The sequence below is a fragment of the Miniopterus natalensis genome, chromosome 20, assembly GCF_054644295.1.
Source record: "Miniopterus natalensis isolate mMinNat1 chromosome 20, mMinNat1.hap1, whole genome shotgun sequence".
In the NCBI taxonomy this organism is placed as follows: Eukaryota; Metazoa; Chordata; class Mammalia; order Chiroptera; family Miniopteridae; genus Miniopterus; species Miniopterus natalensis.
The window spans coordinates 25,227,477-25,248,094 of record NC_142100.1 but is presented as its reverse complement, the minus strand read 5'-3'; the positions used below and the strand labels follow the sequence as shown (position 1 = coordinate 25,248,094).

The window sequence follows — 20,618 nt, the reverse complement described above, 5'->3', positions numbered from 1 at the left end:
CCTCCCCTGCTTCCTTGCCAGTTTTGTTTGTTTTTTTTTTAAATTTTTTAAAAAATTGATTTCAGAGAGAGGAAGGGAGAGACAGAAACATCAATGATGAGAGTCATTGATCAGCTGCCTCCTGCACGCCCCCTACTGGGGATCGAGCCCGAAACCCTGGCACGGGCCCTGACCTGGAATGGAACCCTGAACTCCTAGTTCATGGGTCGTTGCTCAACCACTGAGCTACGCCGGCTGGGCCCTCACCAGTTTTTTGTTTTTTTTTCCAGTCCTGGGATTTCTTGGGCCTGCGTAGAAGAGCTGCTTCCTCCAAGGACCTCAAAGGCAGTTGTTTCCCAACGAAAAGCCAGAGTCTCCAGGTCGCAGGCTCAAAACCCCACTCTTTAAGTAAGTCTCCTTCACGGAGGGCTACTCCACCCCACTCTGCCAGAATGGGTTGGCACCACCGGAGAGGCCCTTCAGGAGGAGGCGTGGGAGGCCTGGCGTGGGCATGCAGGTGTTCTTGCCCACCTGCTGCGCGGAAGGACCCACTGGAGGCCCTGCTGGGAGGTTCCTTTGCCCTGTCCAGCCATCCCTGCAGCTTTGCCTAGCCCCTCGCCCCCACCCCTCATCAGAATTTTGCCTGCTGCACAGGTAAAAGTCTGTGTATGTCTCTCACCCCCACCTGAGGCCGGTGTCCAGTTCTGAGCTTCATCAGGCATCCTTAGGCCTATTCTGCTGGGCTGGCCTGTCTGTCCTGTGCCTTTCTCCAGCAGCCTGGCTTTTCCCTGCTCCTAATGTCAGGCCTGTGGGACCGAGCAAGGAGGTAATGGTGGATGTGAGGAAACCCCTCCCACGCTTTTCACCAATGCTCACCTTAGCCTGAGCCTTCTCCCATTGACTTCATTTGCTTTTCCAATGCAGAATGTGTCTGAAAATTCTTCAGCTCTGTTTTTCAGGAGATGCCCCTTAAAAAAGGGCTTGCTAGTGAGAAGACTTCATTCCAGCTTTTAAAAAATTTTTTAAACTCCTGAAGTGAAAATAGTTTTATGCCTTTTTTAAAAAATTTAAAAATTATTGCTTGTTTAAAATAATGAATAATAGGAAATTATGAAGAAGAGAATATTTCAGGAATGTATGTGGCCCCTAATCACTGTTACACATTATAGCTTCTTAAAGAGTAACGTTTTAAGACAGGGGTCCTTGAATCTTCCTGAAATTATATGCAAAAGTTTTGAGACTTTTCCTGGGGAAAACGCTCTTAGCTTTCCTCAGACTCTCCAGAAACCCACCCCCTAGGTTCTGGTCCCTCTTGTAGGTTTTGTTTATTTCTCTCTTGCTCCTTCCCCTCAGCCTGTAAACAAACCGTAGCCTTCCCTGGGGTCTACAGGTGTGTGTTAAGTGCCGGTGGCGCTACTGAGATCCAATTTTCCTGGCATGTCCATTATGCTAGAAGATCTGAGAGCAGATATGATGTTGACCTAAGTCTGTTATGCCTTAGAATGCAAAGTTAGCATGGCAAAGGAATTCCGCTGTTCAGGGGGCCTGTGGCTACGTGGCAGTGCGCTGCTGTTAGGGGTAGCTTGGTGGGAAACCGTCTTAATTGTGAAAACATCCACCCAGGTTTTACTGTTTTTCTCACTGACTCCGCTTGACAGGTGAAACACTGGCCAGCTCTCTTCTTGAAACGAACTCTTCCCTGGCTTGGGGATGCCACACCTCCTGCTGTGTGGACCTTTCCTCAGCAGGTTGCTCTTTGTCACCCTGCCCTTGGATGTTTTTAGTCTTGAAGGTACTGTCCAGGACCCTCCACCCATTCTGCTTGGACAACCTCACAGACTTCACTAGGTTAACACTGTTGCCGATTCCCAGGGGTGTATCTCAGCTCCAGTCCCTCCTGCCTGCTGGCCACCTTCCTCTGATGCCCCGTGGGCTCCTCACATTCCACGGTGGAGCTTTTGTTCTGTGTTCTAAGCCCCTTGTTCTGTTGCTCAAGCCAGAAACCTCCAAGTTTTTCGGGACCCTGCCTGCTTATGTACCCCATGCTCACTCAGCCTCCTGGGTCTTCTAACACTGGATCAGCTTCTAAAATATCTCCTGAGTCATCCCCTCCTCTCATCCCTTCTGTGGCTCCTAGTCATGCCTTCATAATCTTCAGCTGGACTGCTGTAGGATCCTCAACTTATCTCCCTGCCTTTCATCTCGCCCACTGCCCAATAAATACTCCCCACATTGTAGCCAGAGTCTGATCCTGGTGCTCTTGCATATAAAAAATCCTTTGACTACCCTTCCAGGGGCCACCATTTCCCTCTAGACCACGAGTCCCTGCAGGGTTAGGCTCCTGCCACCTCAGGGCTATTTGTCAGCAGCCATATCAAGCCATTCCTTGACTGTGTCGCTTCGTTTCTCATCTCTATCTTCCTCTTCCTTCTGCCTAGAATATCCACTCCCTAACCCCACCCCTACCCCGGCCTGCAGAATTCTAGTCCCCCTCTAAGACTCTCTATAGTCACCACCTCCTGTATCTGTGACACATATCCCAAACTCCCTTCCCAGTGAGACGAGGCATTTCTCCTGGAATCAGCACACCGGGTCCAGGCTTTCGGAGCCACTGTCTGGGTTCCTATCTCGGCTTCTCATTTATCTGGTGCTGCGACATTGGGGAAATTACTTAACTGTGTTGTTCCTCAGTTTCCTCATTGCTAAATGGAAACAATGGTTCCCACCTCATTGATTATTGATACAAATGTTGAAAAGAGTAATTACTTCAGTAAATGTTAGTTTTTGATATTATCATCATGTTGCATTGCGTTTGTGTGGTTAGTCTACCTCCCCGCACCTCCCATGGGAGAAGGGAACAGCTCTTCCTCATCTCTGAAGTTCCAACACCTGGTCTTGAGTGTGGTACTTAATTCACAGCCAGAAAACACCTGGGCGGGTAGGCGGGTGAATGTGTGAGTGAGGGGGTTAATGAACGAGTCTCACCTGCACATCACGTACTCTGTTGACTATCGATGTTGAACATCTTTTCATGTGCTTATGGCCCACTTGTTTATCTGTTTTGGAGAACTCAATCCTTCGTCCATTTTTAAATTGGGATTTTTATTTTATTTTATTGCTGAGTTGAAGTTTGAAGTCCATTTTATCTTTTCTGTTTTGTTGCTGTGCCTTTGCATCATCCAAAAAACCTTTGCCTAATCCAAGGCCATGAAGATTTATCCTCAGGCTTTGTTTGAAGAGGTTTATAGTTTTATCTCTTAGGTTTAGGTCTTCAATCCATTTTTGAGTTAACTTTTATATATAGTGTGAGGTAGGGGTCCAACTTGATTCTTTTGCTTGTGGATATCCATTTGTTGAAAAGACTGCCCCCCCCCCCCACAATTTTCTTGACATCTTTGTTGAAATCAGTTGGTCATAAATATTGTGAGGATTTAGTCCCCAACTCTCAGTTCTAGTCTATTGGTCTGTCCTAATGCCAGTACCACACTGGTTTGTTTATTGTAGTTTTGTAGTAAGTTTTGAAGCCAGGAATTGTGAGTGCTCCAACTTTGTTCTTCATTTTCAAGATTGTTTTGGCTACTCCAGGCCCCTTGGGCTTCCATGTGAATTTTAGGGTCCAGCTTGTCAGTTTCTGCCAAAAAGCCAGCTGGGATTTTGATTGTATTGAATCTACCGATCACTTTGGGGGGTATTGCCATCTTAACAATATTTCTTTTCAATCCATGAGCATGGGATGTCTTTTCATTAATTTGGGTTAATCCAAGTAATTTTAATCCCAATGTTTTAGAAATGAGGGATTGAAGAGGTTCTGCCCGTGAAGATTCTGGAGAAGAGGATCTGATAGGAGGTACTCAGTTAATATATGTGGATGGAATGAATGAATGGAAGAACTACCTTAAAATAGTATTCCTTCTAAGGACAATGCTTATGAGTTACTGATGGAAAAAAGGTGTTGGGATACTAAGATTTGTGTGTGTGGGCCTGTAGACTCTAGATTTTCCTAACCAGGTAAAGCTGAGGATATGGATCCTGGGTTGATAAGATCAACAGGTGGCCTCAGGGTTGGGGAGGCTCGTTTGGAAGTGGATACTGTCATTGCCTTTTCTGAGAAGAGCATTTCATGCTGAAATTAACAGACATTCTGGGTTACTTGAACAAATAAAGGCAAAGGTTTGCGAGAGTGGAATTTAGTATTGCTTTGTGAACCTTTAGATGTCACCCAAAAGAGATTAGGTCAGAAGCTTCATGCCAAAATAAGAGGCTTGTTCATCTCCTTAATAGAAACCCTCGGATGTCTTTCTTTTAACCCCCAAAGATTTTTTGAGAGAGGGACGGAGAGAAACACTGATGTGAGAGCAAAACATCAATGAGCTGCCTCCTGCACACCCCCTACAGGGGATCCAGCCTGCAAACTAGACACGTGCTCTGTACAGGAATTGAACTGGCAACCCCCAGGTGCACAGGGTGATGCCCAGCTAACTGAGTCACACTGGTCAGGGCCCAATGTCTTTTCTTGTCGATTTTCTCAGTGGTCTTTATTAGGATCCTGCATTTCAGGTGTTGCGCAGTTGACTCCCAACAAGCCAGCTGGTGCCCATTTCCTACACAGGCTGGCCCAAGAGGCTGTGGGCAGCTGCAGCTTTTCCAACTTGATTTGGCAAGCGGCTAGAGGAGGTCGGAATTAAGGTCCTTGGGAACGGCGGCTCCTTGTGCCTCTTCTTTCGAGGCGTTATCTGTCATTTGCTTTGTCATTTTCTGAGATGTCTCAGCCACCATCGAGATCTAGCTGGGCTTGTTTTTTCCATAGATTAGAGAAGCGCTTCTCGCAATGGGAATGTGCTTTGGGAAGCATGGGAAGGTGGGCTTATTTCAGTCATGTAGGAGCTTTGTGACTCTGGCTAGACTGGCCCAACTTTTTTACTTCCGAGAGAGACGTCCTTGTGGCCAGCGAGGCCAGAGGCCTGGCTCAGTGGCTGTGTGTACCTGCCATTCCTGAGTGGGAGGGGAGAGGCCTATTTGGGCTCCTGGAATTTTTGTTTCTTTTTCCCCCCAGTTCTTCCCCAAATAAGCTAGTCCTCTGAGGTGCACCCTTCACCTCTGGTTTTATCCTTGGAGATTGGCCCCTGCGCTGCCCTCTTTGTACCTGAGTTGAGGCTCTGAGTCAGCCTCCTGGTGGCTCATGTGATGATTTTTTAAAAAATTTATCTTTATTATTGAAAGTATTACAGTATTACATCCCCCATTCATGTTGTGATGATTTGAAGAGTAAGTTGTTGCCCAGCTGGTGTGGCTCAGTGGTTGAGCTTCGACCTACGAACCAGTAGGTCGCTGGTTTGATTTCCGGTCAGGGCACATGCCTGGATTTCGGGCTTCATCCCCAGTAGGGGGCGTGCAGGAGGCAGCTGATCGGTGACTCTCATCGATGTTTCTATCTCTGTCTCTCCCTTCCTCTCTCTAAAATTAATACAAACATTTAAAAAATAAAACAGCAAAGAGTGGATTGTTAACAGGCGGTGTATTCTGCATCAGCATGTCTTCTGGGCAGTGAAGAGAGGGAGAAACCATCCTGTTTTCCATTCCCTGGAAGTACATGTGTTTCACTGCACTTCTGGTTGGTGCCTGTCATAGGGTGTCGAGGCACTAGCTGTGAACCTCTCCCGGGGGCGTGTGGACTTGAGGGGGCTCTCACCCTTCTTTGCCTGCACATCTGCTGTAATCGTAGTGTTCAGAGCACAGCTTGAGGGTAGGCCCACCCTCGGCTGGCTCTCTGACCTTGGGCAAGTCACTCTCCAGCTCTGGTTTCCTCATCTGAACAACAGCATCTCATTGGGTGATTATTGGGAAAATTAGGTAATATCAAATGTAAAATATGAGCACAGTAGTGTGCACTCAGCAGAGAGCCGCCTTCTCTGCTGCACCGTCCTGTCCTCGCTCAGTTTTCAGGTCCATGGTCCCTATGTTCCGTTCTCAAATCCAGAGGCTCTGAAAACTGATCTTTTTTCTTTTTTTAACTGCTCTTCTGGCAGCAAGACCTGACCTGAGTAACATGTAGGCCGATTTGGCGTTATCTCTGCAGGATGTGCAACTCGGGGGCGCCTAGGCCTTCCTGGGGTGTTGTGTAAGGACAGTGCAGGGAGGCCCGCGAGTCCCTTCGCTGCTCGAAGGGGGAGTAACTGGTGTTGGGGCAGCTACCCAGAGGTGGGTGGGCATGACAGCCTGGCGTGGCTTTGTGGGAGATGAGGACCCAGGGGCCAGTGGAGCCGGGTCTAGTGGCCCCCTTCCCCTTGTGAGTTCAGAGCAAGTTGAGCCTGATTAAGATCAGAGCAGCAGGGCCTTGTGGAGTGGGCCCCACAGCTGTTGGAGGCCTTGCCTTCTCCTCAAATGCTGCAGGCTGCTGGGAAAATAAACCTGAGGGAAGGATCCACTCAGGTGTCAGTACCCAAAGGTGCGTGTGGGTTGGGGCACGTGAGATTTTCAGCTCTCTGCAGGGGCCACTAAGAGCGGAAGAAAATAGGTGAGGGTGAGGTTTTCTTCACAGAGCGAGGACTGTTTTTCTTCCTGATGTGATTGTACGTTTCTAGGAAGCCCCCGTGGTGTTGGAGTTGTCGTGTGTGTTGTGGGAGGGTAAGGAGGACCCCAGCACCTTTGTGGTACAGTATAGCCATGCCTCTGGGCCGGGAGCTAACAAGAAGCTGGGATTTTGTTTAGGGATCCAAGTGTGACAAGCAATTAACATGCAAAGGTTGGGCCTGGACTGAAGCTTGGTGAGTTGGCTGAGAAGGGGCTTTGCACATCTCCTGCCATTTAGATCAGATAGTTTTGGGATGAGTCTTGGTCTCCCTGACAGAGGGATGAACCATTTTCCAGCAAACTCGTGCCACTCGATAAGATACTCCACCATCCTGGGACTTCCCTCTTCCAGGTGGGCAGGGGACCTCAGCAGACAATCCCCCAGGGGCTGACCAGGAGCTCCAGTATGGCTTGTCATTTGCAGGAGGCTCGGGCTGGTGGCCAGGGCGTGAGGACCTCCAAGTGGGACCTGTCGCCCGGCTTGCTTACTGTTTAGTATTTAATCTCCCCATCTCTGTTTCCTTCCGAGTCATGGGGTAGGAAGGATTTGGGGCCCATTTAGAGAAGGTCTCAGGAATCAAGGTTCCTTCAGGTTACTGTCTTCTTCTGGAGTCGGTTTGGCTTATTGAGTGTGTCCCGTGTGCCCATTGTCTTGTCGAAGGACAGTGGTGACAAGACAGCCTTGATAACTGCCTTCCTGAGCCCCTGTCTGAAGGGAAGGCCTGCAGTTACGATAAGTGCCTGCCATGAGGGGGCCCGGGCAGGGCAGTCCGGGGAGGGGCTGCCGGAAGAAAGCAGTGTGTGAGCTGGGCCTGCAGGATGAGTAGGCGTTAGCCCCGTGGAGCGGGGAGGGTGTGCCTGGCACAGGGAACAGGCTGCGTGTGTGGCCCTGCGTGGCCTCTCTGGGGAAGCGCCGTCGCGGGGCCACCGGAGGGTCCTGAGCCAGGGCATGCTGCCCTCAGAAGCTGGAGTGGCCTGTGTTAGGTTCCTGGGGCTGCCCTATGAAGTACCACAAACTGGGTGGCTTAAAGGACACACAGTTTAATTCTTTCTCAGCTCTGGAGACCTGAAGTCCGATATCAAGGTGTGGACAGGGCTCTGCTTGCTCGGAAGGCCTCAGGGGAGGCTCCTTCCTGCCTCTTCCAGCCTCTGGCTCTGATTGCCATTTTTTGGCTCCTGGAGGCATCACTCCAGTCTTCTCTCTGTGTCTTCACATAGGATCTCTCTGTGCCTGTGTCCAAATTTTCCCCCTTTCGTGAGGACACCGGTCATGTTGGGTTAGGGCCCATCCCATGACTTGGCTTTAACTGGGTTACCTCTGTAAAGACCCTGTTTGCAAGTAAGGTCCCCTTCTGAGGTCAATGCTAACGTACCTTTTGGAGGGAGGTGGGTACAAGTCAACCTGCGATCGACGCCGTCTGCTGGGGCCCGGCCGACGCTCTCTGCTGGGGCCCGGCCGGCCGGCAGCCTCGCTCACCAGTCCCATGTGTCGTCCTGCAGAACCGAGCCATAGGGAGGCCCAAGGGGAAGCTGGGCCCCGCCTCCGCGGTGAAGTTGGCCGCCAACCGGACCACGGCGGGAGCTCGCCGGCGCCGGACGCGATGCCGCAAGTGCGAGGCCTGCCTGCGGACCGAGTGCGGAGAGTGCCACTTCTGCAAGGACATGAAGAAGTTCGGGGGCCCCGGGCGGATGAAGCAGAGCTGCATCATGCGGCAGTGCATCGCGGTGAGTGGGCAGGGGCTCCCCGCGCTCCAGCCCCCGCCGGCGTGGAGGTGGCGCCCTCTCTTTCTCCAGGCCCCGGCCCCCTCTGCAATAGATCCCACCTCCCTCTGGGCCAGGCCTGTTTGTTCCTCTGCCTGCTGGTCTGCCCGGTCTCTCAGCTTAAAGAGCACGTTCCCGCAGCAGAAACTCCTGTGCAAAGAAGGGGGCTCAGATGGGTGCTGTTTTCAAATTCCACGGGGCAGGACTTCCTGCCCTGGGCTCAGGCTCCTTGAGCTTCATCGTCTGATGCTCTTACAGCTCCTTCCTTCCCCAGATGACCCGGTGCTTTGAAGTTCCTGCCATTAAAGAGGGACTATCCTGTCTGTGACCCTGTGGCCAGCATTTATGATCCTGTTGGTGCTGGCCCTCCCTCCCTTCCTTCCTGTCCTACCTTCAAAGTCAGGGGTCTGGGTGGAAGGTCAGGGCTCCTCCTGGAGGGGCTGGTTCGGATAAAGAGGACTGATTTATGGTGCTCGGGAGCTGGGCTGCTGCACGGCCTGGCAGGCCCCTCCAAACTTCCTGCATCCCCTTGCCCCGGGCCTTGCGGGAAGACAGGTCAGTGGGCCAGGACTGTGACAACTTGGGGTGTCCTGCAGTCTGCCTGTGCATGCTGCACACAGCCACAAACTCTGCTTTCCCTGGGGTGCTCCGGGGCCCTCCGTGTGGGGGCAGTGATCTCCTGCCCGCTCCTGTGGGAAAGCAGCCTCCGGAGGGACAGGATCCAGGGCGTGCTCCTCCCAAGGCATCCTTGAGCGTTTCTCCGAGGCTCCTGGGCCCTCCAGGCCCAGGGGCACCTTCCCCTTCTCCGTTCACACATACACACTGTTCGTGTTTTGTGTGGGGTTTTTTTGTTTCTTTTATTGTTAAAAAATACATCACAAAGTTTATCATTTTAACTTGTTTTTCGGCAAAATATATTTTTGTACTATATTTGATTACGGATGTATAAAAGAGGTATTTTTTGCATAAGAAACATTTTATTCATACTAAAAGTTGATAAGTTTCAATAATTTGTCAATATATTTTCACTTTTTAAATTTTATTTTATTGTTAATCGTGCTTATTTCCTAAACAAGCAAAAAGCCACTCCCCAGTCCACACAACCAAATAAACAGATGTCTCAGTTTCAGTGCACAAATAAAACATTTTTCTTGTGATCGAACAGATGGTTTTTGTTGTTCATCAATTTTTTTTTGTTTTTCATTTTTACCTAATTTTTTATTAAAAAGGTTTTTTTGGGGGGGATGGATTTCTTTTTACAGTTGACATTCAATATTATTTTGTATTGGTTTCAGGTGTACAGCACAGTGGTTAGACAGCTGTATACTTTACAAAGTGTTCCTCCTGGTATTTCCAGTACCCACCTGGCCCCGTACATAGTTACCACAATATCATTGACTCCACTCCCTCTGCTGTCCTTCACATCCGTGTCATTTTAACCATTTTTAAGTGTACAGTGAAGTCATATTACCTTATGGCCATTGTCGTGAAAGTGATCTCTGGGACTTTTTCATCTCGCCAAATGGAAACTCTGTATTCGTTAAACCACAGCTCCCCTTTCCCCCTCCCCACCCTCCAGCCCCTGGCAGCCACCTTTCTACTTTGTTTCCCAGAGGAACTGCTTCAGAGGTGTGAGTGGAATCAGGCAGGGTTTCTCCTGTGGCTGGCTGTTCTCACTCCGCACAGTCCTCTCTAGGGTCGCCCACGGAGTAGCCTGTAATAGCATTTCCGTCTTTGTAAGGGCTGCCTGATGTTCCATAATGTGTCACCTATGGCGTGTTCGCCATCCTTTCACCTGTCCAAGGACATTTAAGTTGCTTCCACCTCTTGGCTATTGTGAATGCTGATTGGATAAGCATGGGTGTGCCAGGATCTCTTCAAAGGGCCTGTTTTGCATTCTTTTGGATATATTCCCAGAAGTGGGATTGCTGGGTCCCATGTGATTCTGTTTTTAAGTTTTTGAGGAACCAGGACCATCTCTCCCTCTTTAGCCTTGTTTCCTCTCCCACCCCCTCCCTCCAGCCCAGTGTCCCAGGCCCAGTTAAAGGAACCTGTCTCCGTGGTCGCCGATTCTGTGCGGTTCTGGTGCTGGCCCGGTACCTGGCACAGTCAGTGCAGGGTGGTGAAGGAAACCTCACTTATGTATGTCTCCCCCTCTCTACCCTGATGTGGCTTCTGGAACTGATGGGAAACACAGACTCAGCCTGATTGGGGGGATGGGGGTGCTTCTTACTCTTTTTCCAGCCTTTTGACTTTGCTGGGATGTCTTACCCACCTCTCTTCCTTCCTAGGCCCTTTTCTCTCTTAATGAGCCAGAGCCTCCCTCTTCCTGTAGCAGCCTTCCCTTTGCCCCTTCTCCCTGAGGCTTCCCCCCTAGACTTGATCCCTTCCCACCATCCAGCCCCATCTCCAGCCCCTGGTTCCCCTGCCGGATCTGTGCAGCAGCTTCCCTACCTCTCATCACCTCTTCCACAGTCAGCCGCCCATTCTAGACCAGCGCCCCCAGTCTATCTCACTGCCCTCCCCTCCCCTCCCCTCCCCTCCCCTCCCCTCCCCTCCCCTCCCCTCCCCTCCCCTCCCCTCCCCTCCCCTCCCCTCCCCTCCCCTCCCCTCCCCTCATCTCTCCTCTCTGAGCCCAAGTTCCCCCCAGCCCTGCATGTCCCCCAGCACCCGCCTCAGCTGCTTCCTGTAACCCTTGCTCACGACTTATCCCCGTTTCCCTAGGATTTCAGCGTGATCTGTCTTCATCTCCCCAAACACCTCGAGGAGCAGCTGTCTCCCTCATCACTGCTCCCCTCTCAGCCACTTGCTTCAGGCTTTAGCAGATGTTCGTTAAGTATTTGTTGAACGAATGATGACTCTCTCACCTTTGGTGCTCTGTTTATTTGAATTCCAATGTTTGTGCTATTTTGTAGACTTGGTTACTGGGATGTACAGTAGAGTATCTATCCCCGTTTATCCGAAGCTCCTCTAACTCAGTTCAGTAAAGACTGCCCTGTGTGTTTCCTCTGCATCCCCGGGGTACCAGGTTCTGGGAGCCGGGCGTGTACAGGGGTAGAGTAGGGGGGTTACAGCCTTTAGAAAAAAACCTGGATTTTCATATCTGTTTCAATACTCGTTCTGTTGCGATGTATAAGGAATATCTGGCCTCACTCAGATACGTAGTTGGAAAAGGGAGAAGTGTTTCAATAGTTATTTCGGATCGTCTTGGGTATTTTTTTTCTGGTACTCCTCCAGAACTCAACGGGTGGCAGTTTCTTAACGCTGAATTGTAATGTGGACTCTGAAACTGTATCCGTGAACTCTCGTAGTTACATTAAATTTCATTTGTCTTTCTGGCCCCTGGAATAGCTCATTTGCTCATGGATGATGTTGTAACATCACACATTAGCCATTTGGAAAATACTGGCTCACTGAATTAGTGGTGCAAAGCATTATACTATGTTTTAAAAACAACCACCACCAAACCACATTTGCTAACACCACTTTTCTCATGAGGAACGTCTTTGAGTATTGGTCTTCCGAGTAAGATGATGTTCTGGAGAAGGCAGCCAGTTGAGCCCTCAGTTGGTCACGTGAGCGCTTCTGCTTCAGATAACCATTGCTGGGCAGGCGGCAGAAGCACTTTGCATATTTCCTGCTTTGTCACACAGAATGGTGACAGGATCAAGGGTCAAGGATCAAGGGTCAACATTTTAATAAAATTAATCATTTTTACTGCTTTATGAAAGACACTCTTAAATGAACCTGGTGATCTTTTTAATGAGTGCGTGGCCAGGGGTAGCTCAGTGAGTGCCCTAGGATCCCTGGCCCAAACTAGTGCCACCACCCAGCAGCACAAACGTCAGCGCTGTGAAAAAGGCAGATAGTGTCTCAGTTTTGTTCTGAAAGGAGTTTTGACCTACCTCCCAGACCTCCTCGTGAAGGTCTCAGGGACCCTGGAGTCCATGGCCCAGGCTTTGATACCTGCGGGTGAGACGCAGCCTCAGCCCCCACAGGTCTGGACTCACGCCCCACTGCCTTCAGGTCTTTCCTCAAATGTGAGGCCCTGGCCTCCCCGTTTTAGATCAGCCCACCTCTCACCCTCGCCCCGGCCCCGGCCCCGCTGACCTCTGCTCTCCCCGGCTCCAGCCAGTGCTGCCCCACACGGCCGTGTGCCTCGTGTGCGGCGAGGCGGGGAAGGAGGACACCGTGGAGGAAGAAGAAGGCAAGTTTAACCTCATGCTCATGGAGTGCTCCATCTGCAACGAAATCATCCACCCTGGATGCCTTAAGGTGAGGGCCCCTGCGGCGATCGGGCGGTGCTGACGCTCGGAGGGGCAGGGCCAGCGTGGCTTCCTCCCACGGAGGACCCGGGTCCAGGGGACAGGGTGATTGTGTGCGTTAGATGATGGGCTGAGGGCAGCAAGGGTCCGGAGTAGCCCAGACGCGCGCCTCTCAGAACTCCAGAGCGTTCCCAGAGCCTCACTCCTGGCCAGAGGGAGACTCTGGGGGGGTGCTCAGGCTGCTCGCCAGAACCCTGGCCAGGTGCGGGCAGGTCCCGTAACAGCGGGGTTGTGCTCCCAAGTGCTGGAGCCTGCCCTTGGAGTTAAGGGCAGGGCTGCCTCCTGGCACCCGCCATGCTGTACCTGCCCGTCTTGGGCAGCAGGTTCTTCCTTTGAAAGGAAGAGGCCTCTCTGGGCTGGCACACAGCTTCTGTTCCAAGAGAATGTCAACACACCTGGCACCTCCTGTCAGCCCAGGTGTCAGCCGGTGTGGATCTGTGTTTTGAAGAGATCAGGGAGGTCCTGCCCCGGATGGTACCTCAGCCCCGAGTGTCCCCTTTCCTTGGGTGGCTGTAGCAGGGTCTGTTTTGACACTCACCCGCCCCCCCCCACACACCCACACTCCCTGTTCTGAAGGGGATGCTGTGGTATTCCCCTGGCTTTGGAAGTCAGACCTGCCACCTCTTAATTGTCTGGTTACTTCTCTCTCCCCCGGATCAGAAGTCCACCAGGGCAGGGACTTGCTCACACCCAGCACCACCCATACAGGTGCTACCGGGTGACTGAATTCAGAGTCACCTGTCTTACCCACTCTTGTTTTCTTTTGGCCAAAGATGGGGTGCAGGTGGCATTTGGGGTGGGGGGAGGGGGTGTGAATGCTCCTGGCAGGGGCGGCCTCTCCCACGCCCTCCCTGCTTGCTGACTGGCCTGTCCCTCGCAGATTAAGGAGTCAGAGGGCGTAGTCAACGACGAGCTTCCAAACTGCTGGGAGTGTCCAAAGTGTAACCACGCTGGCAAGACCGGGAAAGTGAGTGTCGGGCTCCCAGTCCCAGGGGTCAGCCCGGGAGGGACGGACCTTGGCCTTGCCAGTGCGCCCTGTGCCCACACGGTGGGGCGCTCAGGGCTCAGGGAGGGGGCCCTCGTCCAAAGATATACAGTTCGCTTGTACCTTCTCTCTTTTTGGCCTACAAGCAAAAGCGTGGCCCGGGCTTTAAGTACGCCTCCAACCTGCCCGGCTCCCTGCTCAAGGAGCAGAAGATGAACCGCGACAACAAGGACGGCCAGGAGTCGGCCAAGCGGAGGAGCGAGTGCGAGGAGGCCCCGCGGCGCAGGTCGGACGAGCACCCCAAGAAGGTGCCCCCGGAGAGCATCCTGCGCCGAAAGTCGGACGATGTGCACCTGAGGAGGAAGCGGAAATACGAGAAGCCCCAAGAGCCGAGCGGACGCAAGCGAGTACGCGTGGGAGGCCGTGGGAGGCCGTGGGAGGGGCGGGCCCTCTGCCTGGCGCGCGGCCCGCGGATGTGCGGCACGGGCGCGCGGCGCCGGCTCGCGGCGCAGCGGGGAGACCTGGGACCCTGGCCTCTGGCTGCCCTGCGCAGGTCACCTAAGTCCTGAGAGCCCCGCCCGGCAGGAGGGAGGGGACCAGCCAGTCACTGTCTTCCCACCCCTTTAGGCCTCCACGCTGCAGACGTCCCCTGGTTCCTCCTCTCACCTCTCGCCAAGGCCGCCCCTGGGCAGCAGCCTCAGCTCCTGGTGGAGATCCAGTCTCACTTACTTCCAGCAGCAGGTGCTCCCACGGCGCCCCACCCTCCCCTCCCGGAGCCCTGGGGACTTGCGAGCCCCAGGCCACCCCCACCCCCGCCCCCCTGGTTCCCCAGCCCATTGCCAGGGCTCCCAAGCGCCTGCCCCCCCAGCTTCCCGGGCCTCAGCCCCAGATCGCTGGCCCTCTCGCGGTCCTGGCGCGGGGCCTGGGAAGCCCTGCGGGTCTGGGGAGCCTCGGAGGATCTGCTCCGCCCACCGGCCCTTCCAGCAGCAGCCACGAGGTGGCGGCCGGTCGCCTTCTCCCCGCTCTGGCCATTAAGGCTCTGCGGGCAGCCCCACGGGCCCTGCCTGCCTCCAGGACTGGCGCCCAGGGCCAAGTCCCACCTGGACCTGAACGGGCCACTGCCTATCTCCGGGTCTGTCCGAGGGTGGGAGGCCCCTTGGGCGGGAACCATTGGGCCACACTCCTCTACGACCACCTGCCTCCTCAAAACCGGCAGGCAGGGCCCTCCCATCTGTTGGAGCGGGTTTGTGGGGACGGTGCCCCGCCAGCCCCTACTCTAGAGACCGTGGACTGGTGGTGGGGTTGGGTGTAGAGGGAACCAAATCCCTCGAGCCCCGGGAGCAAGCTCTGCATGCTTTCTTCCCTGTGACAGCTAAAACCTGGCAAAGAAGATAAGCTTTTCAGGAAAAAGGTACCACCTGCCCCCCCTCCCCTCCCCTCCCCTCGCCTCCCTTCCCCTCCGGCCTGGGGCAGGGTCCCGGGAGGAAGGTGGGGCTGGGTGGGCTGAGCGCAGCCCTGTGACCGCCCCCGCCCGCTCCGTCCATCCTCAGCGGCGGTCCTGGAAGAATGCGGAGGACCGGATGGCTCTAGCCAACAAGCCACTGCGGCGCTTCAAGCAGGAACCGGAGGACGACCTGCCCGAGGCGCCCCCCAAGAGCAGGGAGAGCGACCACTCCCGCTCCAGCTCCCCCACAGCCGGACCCAGCACCGAGGGCGCCGAGGGCCCCGACGAGAAGAAGAGGGTGAAGGTGCGGCGGAAACGGCGGCTCCCCAACAAGGAGCTGAGCAAGGAGCTGAGCAAGGAGCTGAACCAGGAGATCCAGAAGACGGAGAGCAGCCTGGCCAGCGAGAACCACCAGCCCATCAAGTCGGAGCCCGAGAGTGAGAACGAGGAGCCCAAGCGGCCCCCGGGCCTCTGCGAGCGCCCCCACCGCTTCAGCAAGGGGCTCAATGGCACGACCCGGGAGCTGCGCCACCAGCTGGGGCCGGGCCTGCGCAGCCCCCCACGAGTCATCTCCCGCCCCCCTCCCTCCGTGTCCCCGCCCAAGTGCATCCAGATGGAGCGACACGTGATCCGGCCGCCGCCCATCAGCCCCCCACCGGACTCGCTGCCCCTGGATGACGGGGCGGCCCACGTCATGCACAGGGAGGTGTGGATGGCCGTCTTCAGCTACCTCAGCCACCAAGACCTATGCGTCTGCATGCGGGTCTGCAGGACCTGGAACCGCTGGTGAGGGGGCACTGGCCCAGCTGGGGCCAGGAGTCCGGTGCCCGGCCCTGGGCTAAGTTTTAGGCTAGACCAGGGATGGCGGGTGGGTGGGCACGCCGGCCTCATTTGAGTCACACTGGTCTTGCGCCCCTAAGCCCAGTCCAGCTTAGTTACCCTCAAAGAGCTCAGGCAGCCACAGCCATCCTATATATAGGCCTGGACTTTTCAAAAGAGGTGAAACCTATTTGGTTTCCTGATTTAGCTCCTTGGAACAGGAACTCAGGACCAGGTCCCTGTCCTTAAAAGTGTGAGCCCGGCCCTGACTGGTGTGGCTCAGTGGTTAGAGTGTTTGCCTGCACACCAGGGGGTCATTGGGTTTGATTCCTGGTCAAGGGTATGTACCTGGGCTGCAGGTTTTCCCTCCCCTCCGGGCCTCTGCAGGAGGCATCCAGTCCATGAATCTCTCTCACATCGATGTTTCTCTTTCTCCCCCTTCCTCCCTCTCTTCTACTCTCTCTGGAAACCAATGGAAAAAAATATCCTCATGTAAAGATTAATGATAACAAAAAAGTGTTAACCCAGGTTATTAAGAGCAAGGGTACCAGTTACTGACCTTAATCCCAACTTTGGTATTTCCTAGCTTTCTGGCCCAGTTACTGACCTTCATTGAGGATGGGTGTGGGTATGATTGATGCCTGGTGCCTGGGCTTGTTGAGAAATAGTGTGTAGAGGGTCCATAATTCCTGCATTAAGTACTTCATGGATAATAGGTGCCAGCACCTTCCAGGGAGCCCCTGTGGCAGTCACAGCAGAGGTGCCCAGGTACAGGGAGAGAAGGGTCCAGAGGGTAGAGTAAGGAGCGTATCCCTAAGCTTGGAATGTGGGGAGTCACCACGACCATGCTGAGGGCTCCACAAGTGAGCCCCCGATGCTGACCGCACCCACTCTGCTGGGTCCCGCCTCTAGGTGCTGTGATAAGCGGTTATGGACCCGCATTGACCTGAACCACTGCAAGTCCATCACGCCCTTGATGCTGAGTGGCATCATCCGGCGACAGCCTGTCTCCCTGGACCTCAGCTGGACCAATATCTCCAAGAAACAGCTGAGTTGGCTCATCAATCGGTTGCCTGGTGAGTGCTTGGCCAGGGACCCCCAATGTGCAGGTGCGGGGCAGGGGCTGGGGTACATCACCTGACCTGCCACCCCTTCTCTGTCCCCCAGGGCTCCGAGACTTGGTGCTGTCGGGCTGCTCGTGGATCGCGGTCTCAGCCCTCTGTAGCTCCAGCTGTCCATTGCTCCGGACCCTGGATGTCCAGTGGGTAGAAGGGCTAAAGGATGCCCAGATGCGGGATCTCCTGTCTCCGCCCACGGATAACCGGCCAGGTGAGCGGCCAGGCCCAGGGCCTGCCCAGGGAGGGCACATGGAGGTGGTGTGACCAAGCTGTGCCGTTGGATCTAGATGTGTAAAGTTTGATGTGGAATCTTCTGATTCTTAAATGTTGGAATTGATTGTGGATTTTATATTTTTTTGGAAAATGCTTGATGGTGAACTGAAACCACTGGTGGTCTCCTAGTGTCCCGTCAGGGTGCTACACTGCCTCTCCCCCCGCCTCCTCAGGTCAGATGGACAATCGGAGCAAGCTCCGGAACATTGTGGAGCTGCGGCTCGCGGGCCTGGACATCACGGACGCCTCCCTGCGCCTCATCATCCGCCACATGCCCCTGCTCTCCAAGCTCCACCTTAGTTACTGTAACCACGTGACCGACCAGTCCATCAACCTGCTCACTGCCGTGGGCACCACCACCCGGGACTCCTTAACTGAAATCAACTTGTCAGGTCAGTTGGGGACACCCATCAAGGACTGCTCAGCACCCCACGGGGCAAGCTAGGAATTTCACATCTGAGTGCCTGCTATTGTAGGGGCCGCATGTTAGATGCTAGGACATACCAGTGATTGAGACAGATATACAGCCTGGTTTAGAGGGGAAACATGTTACAGAAGTTATTACTGGATTTGTCATAATTGCTACCAAAAAAGTACAATTGGTAGCTGAAACCAGGCCCCATTGGAGGAGAGCTTGGTGAGCAAGCACAGCCTTCCTTAGGGCACCAGGGGCTGTGCGCTCTCCGTTGCTGAGCGCCGGGTGTTTGGGGCCGCTTTCGTTCTGGCTCCATGCTCCCTCCACCTCACAGTGTCCCCTCTTCCCTGCAGACTGCAATAAGGTTACTGACCAGTGCCTGTCCTTCTTCAAACGCTGTGGCAACATCTGTCACATTGACCTGAGGTACTGCAAGCAAGTCACCAAGGAGGGCTGTGAGCAGTTCATAGCAGAAATGTCTGTGAGTGTCCAGTTTGGGCAGGTGGAAGAAAAACTCCTGCAAAAACTGAGTTAGTCCAAGGACTGGTGTGTAAATATGGGGTGGCTGCGGGGGAGGGGGGTCTGGGGCCAGGGGAGGGTAAAAGACTTTACAGAAACTAGGGCTTTTATTTTCAACTCGGAACTTTGGAACACAGACCACAGAACATTTTGCAAGTCTTGCCAAGGGCAAAGCCGTTCCACCGCCCGTTGTGGGCATGAGCGAGCCGGACACGTTCCTTTGGTCTTTCTGAATTGTAGCTGCACTGCTTTCTGGACCATGTCTAAGGCGGCCTTAGAAGACATTCCTGTTGGAGAGGGGGATGAACTTTGGAGAAAATTCTCTCACTGAAGCATGAGCTTAGGAGTTTTTCTTGTGTTTTTTTTTTTTTTGGTGGTGGTGTTTTGTTTGGGACACCTCGTTCCTTGCAACTCCAGGGTTTTTGGTGTCAACATGAAGTGGACCACACATCACAGCCGCCGTCTTGATGTATTTTGTTTGGTTTTGTTACATCTTACATTATGCAGAATTATTTTTGTACAAATTGTTTAAAAGTTATTTATGCGAGGTTTGAATGCATACCAGTGTTTTTATTGTTTTATGATTGCCAACTTTCCTGGTTTCCTTAAGGTAGGAGAGAAGTTAACCTGTACTTCATCTACACAAACAATCCATTTACACATATGCCCAAGATCTGGCAAAGCGGGCTGAGACCTCCCAGTTAAGAGCATGTTTACCTGGAAGCTGAGAGCCTGCTTTGTACGTTAAGAAGTTACATAAGCATGTTGTGCATATATGTAAATTAGTCAAAGTAAGACACTTTGCCAAGTTTCCTCTGTATAGAATTCACCTTTTTCTCAAAAAAATTTTAAAGTTCAGACTTCAGCCTTTGCACTCAGGAGGGTTTTGTTCCCAGCATGAGCTCTTGTACTCTACATAGATCTAATTTATACAGTGAGTCAAGAAGTAGAATAAATGACCCAACATAGCCTTTCTTTTTACCTTTTCTCTCTCCTCTGAAGTGTGCATTGAGTTCCCGTTTCAGATTTATAACACGGCTGTTTCCCAGTTGTAAAGTTATGCATTCATAAGTGCCATTGTTGTAAGGTGTTGTTTTCCTAGACCTTCCCTGACGCGGTTTTACCTTTGTTGAATTTGTATAAACAATTGTACAAAAAACCCTGGCTCTTGGACTTTGAGGGTTTCTGTTCTAGGAGTGGGCTAGACATTTGATTGGAAAGCCCAAGGGCACTGATCTCAACACTATATACATTGTTTTGAAGCCAAACAAGCTATAATTTCTTACTCGTCTGAGAAATTGCAGTGACCCCTTAGTACGTGATTTCCCTCCGCATCTTTGGAAAGAGACCTTACAGTTTATTGTTAATAAATGATGGTGAGCAAGAACTGCTACACCAGTGGCCACTTGGTGTTTCCACTGCCAAAGGTGGGGGGCTGTGGAGTCCATTTCCTCAACCTCCCATCGGAGACAACTCGGCCCACATCCTGTGCTTAGTAGCCTTGGGCCAGGGTGGCTGGAGATGTCTGGTTATGAGGTAGCTTACCCAGGTGGCTGGCAGAAACTAGTGGGAAGTAATTTTACATCGCAGAATTGTTTTTGCCGACAGGGCCCTGCAACCTTGTACGCAAATGCAAAACTGCTCTAGTGAATCTGAAAATGGAGAACCCAACTTCCTGCTTCCGTGATCAGTAGCAACATAAGACTTGGGTCCCCTGGGACAAGCCTTTTCTGCTAATGGTAGTTTTCATATTGCCTGTCCCTCCTCTTTTTATGTGTCACGGCAAAATGGTTTTAGATCCCATCTAGGTTCACGCTTCCTGTTAATCTAAATCCAAAGATCCTTTCTGACTCAAACTGGAGACATCTGAAGCTGTTGCACCCGTTTAGCTCAGGAGATGCACTTAACAGAGGCAAGACTAGTTTAGCGCCCGATGGCTTATTTATAAAACGTGGCTTACCTTTCCGGGCCTGATCATTCATCATGGAGCACTCCACCCCGTAAGAGGCCAAGTTTTGGTTTTCTCGACAGCCTGAGTTCTTTGACTTCCAAGTAAGAGTTACCCTGATGTCCAGTAGCAGCACCCTCTTCCTTGGGAATTGTTTTAAGGGTCATACTGGTTTCCAGGTGAACAGTCCTTGGTCTTAGAAGCCCCCGATTGTCCTGTAACATTTCTGAGAGCATGTAGGTTTGCCAAGAGGAGGTGAAGGAGGAGCTGACAGAGCTGGGAAGCCATCACTACCATAGGGACACACCAGAGCCAAGACCCAGCGTCTTGCCAGGATTGAGGCAGGTAACAGGTGAGTTCTCCCTAAGTATACTGAGAAATCCAGCACAGTCTCTGCATAGACCTGTTATTTAGAAGTGAGCTTTAGATAAGGCCAGGTTAAGCTAGATGCTTGCAAATAGC

The 20,618-nt window shown here is 52.8% G+C and overlaps 1 protein-coding gene across 3 annotated transcripts in view; it reads left to right on the top strand.

The window, feature by feature from the left end:
- The window catches only part of KDM2B (lysine demethylase 2B), a 74,968-nt gene extending 55,596 nt beyond the window's left edge, over positions 1–19,372 (top strand). For all 3 annotated transcript variants that reach the window (XM_087828448.1, XM_087828449.1, XM_087828450.1), the window contains 11 exons: positions 8,050–8,274; positions 12,442–12,585; positions 13,516–13,602; positions 13,767–14,027; positions 14,248–14,361; positions 14,993–15,031; positions 15,171–15,850; positions 16,796–16,959; positions 17,051–17,212; positions 17,448–17,666; positions 18,043–19,372. In XM_087828448.1, coding sequence (XP_087684574.1) covers positions 8,050–8,274; positions 12,442–12,585; positions 13,516–13,602; positions 13,767–14,027; positions 14,248–14,361; positions 14,993–15,031; positions 15,171–15,850; positions 16,796–16,959; positions 17,051–17,212; positions 17,448–17,666; positions 18,043–18,224 — 2,277 coding nt within the window. In that variant the 3' untranslated portion in view covers positions 18,225–19,372. The remainder of the gene's footprint in view (positions 1–8,049; positions 8,275–12,441; positions 12,586–13,515; positions 13,603–13,766; positions 14,028–14,247; positions 14,362–14,992; positions 15,032–15,170; positions 15,851–16,795; positions 16,960–17,050; positions 17,213–17,447; positions 17,667–18,042) is intronic.
- The last annotated feature ends 1,246 nt before the right edge of the window (positions 19,373–20,618 follow it).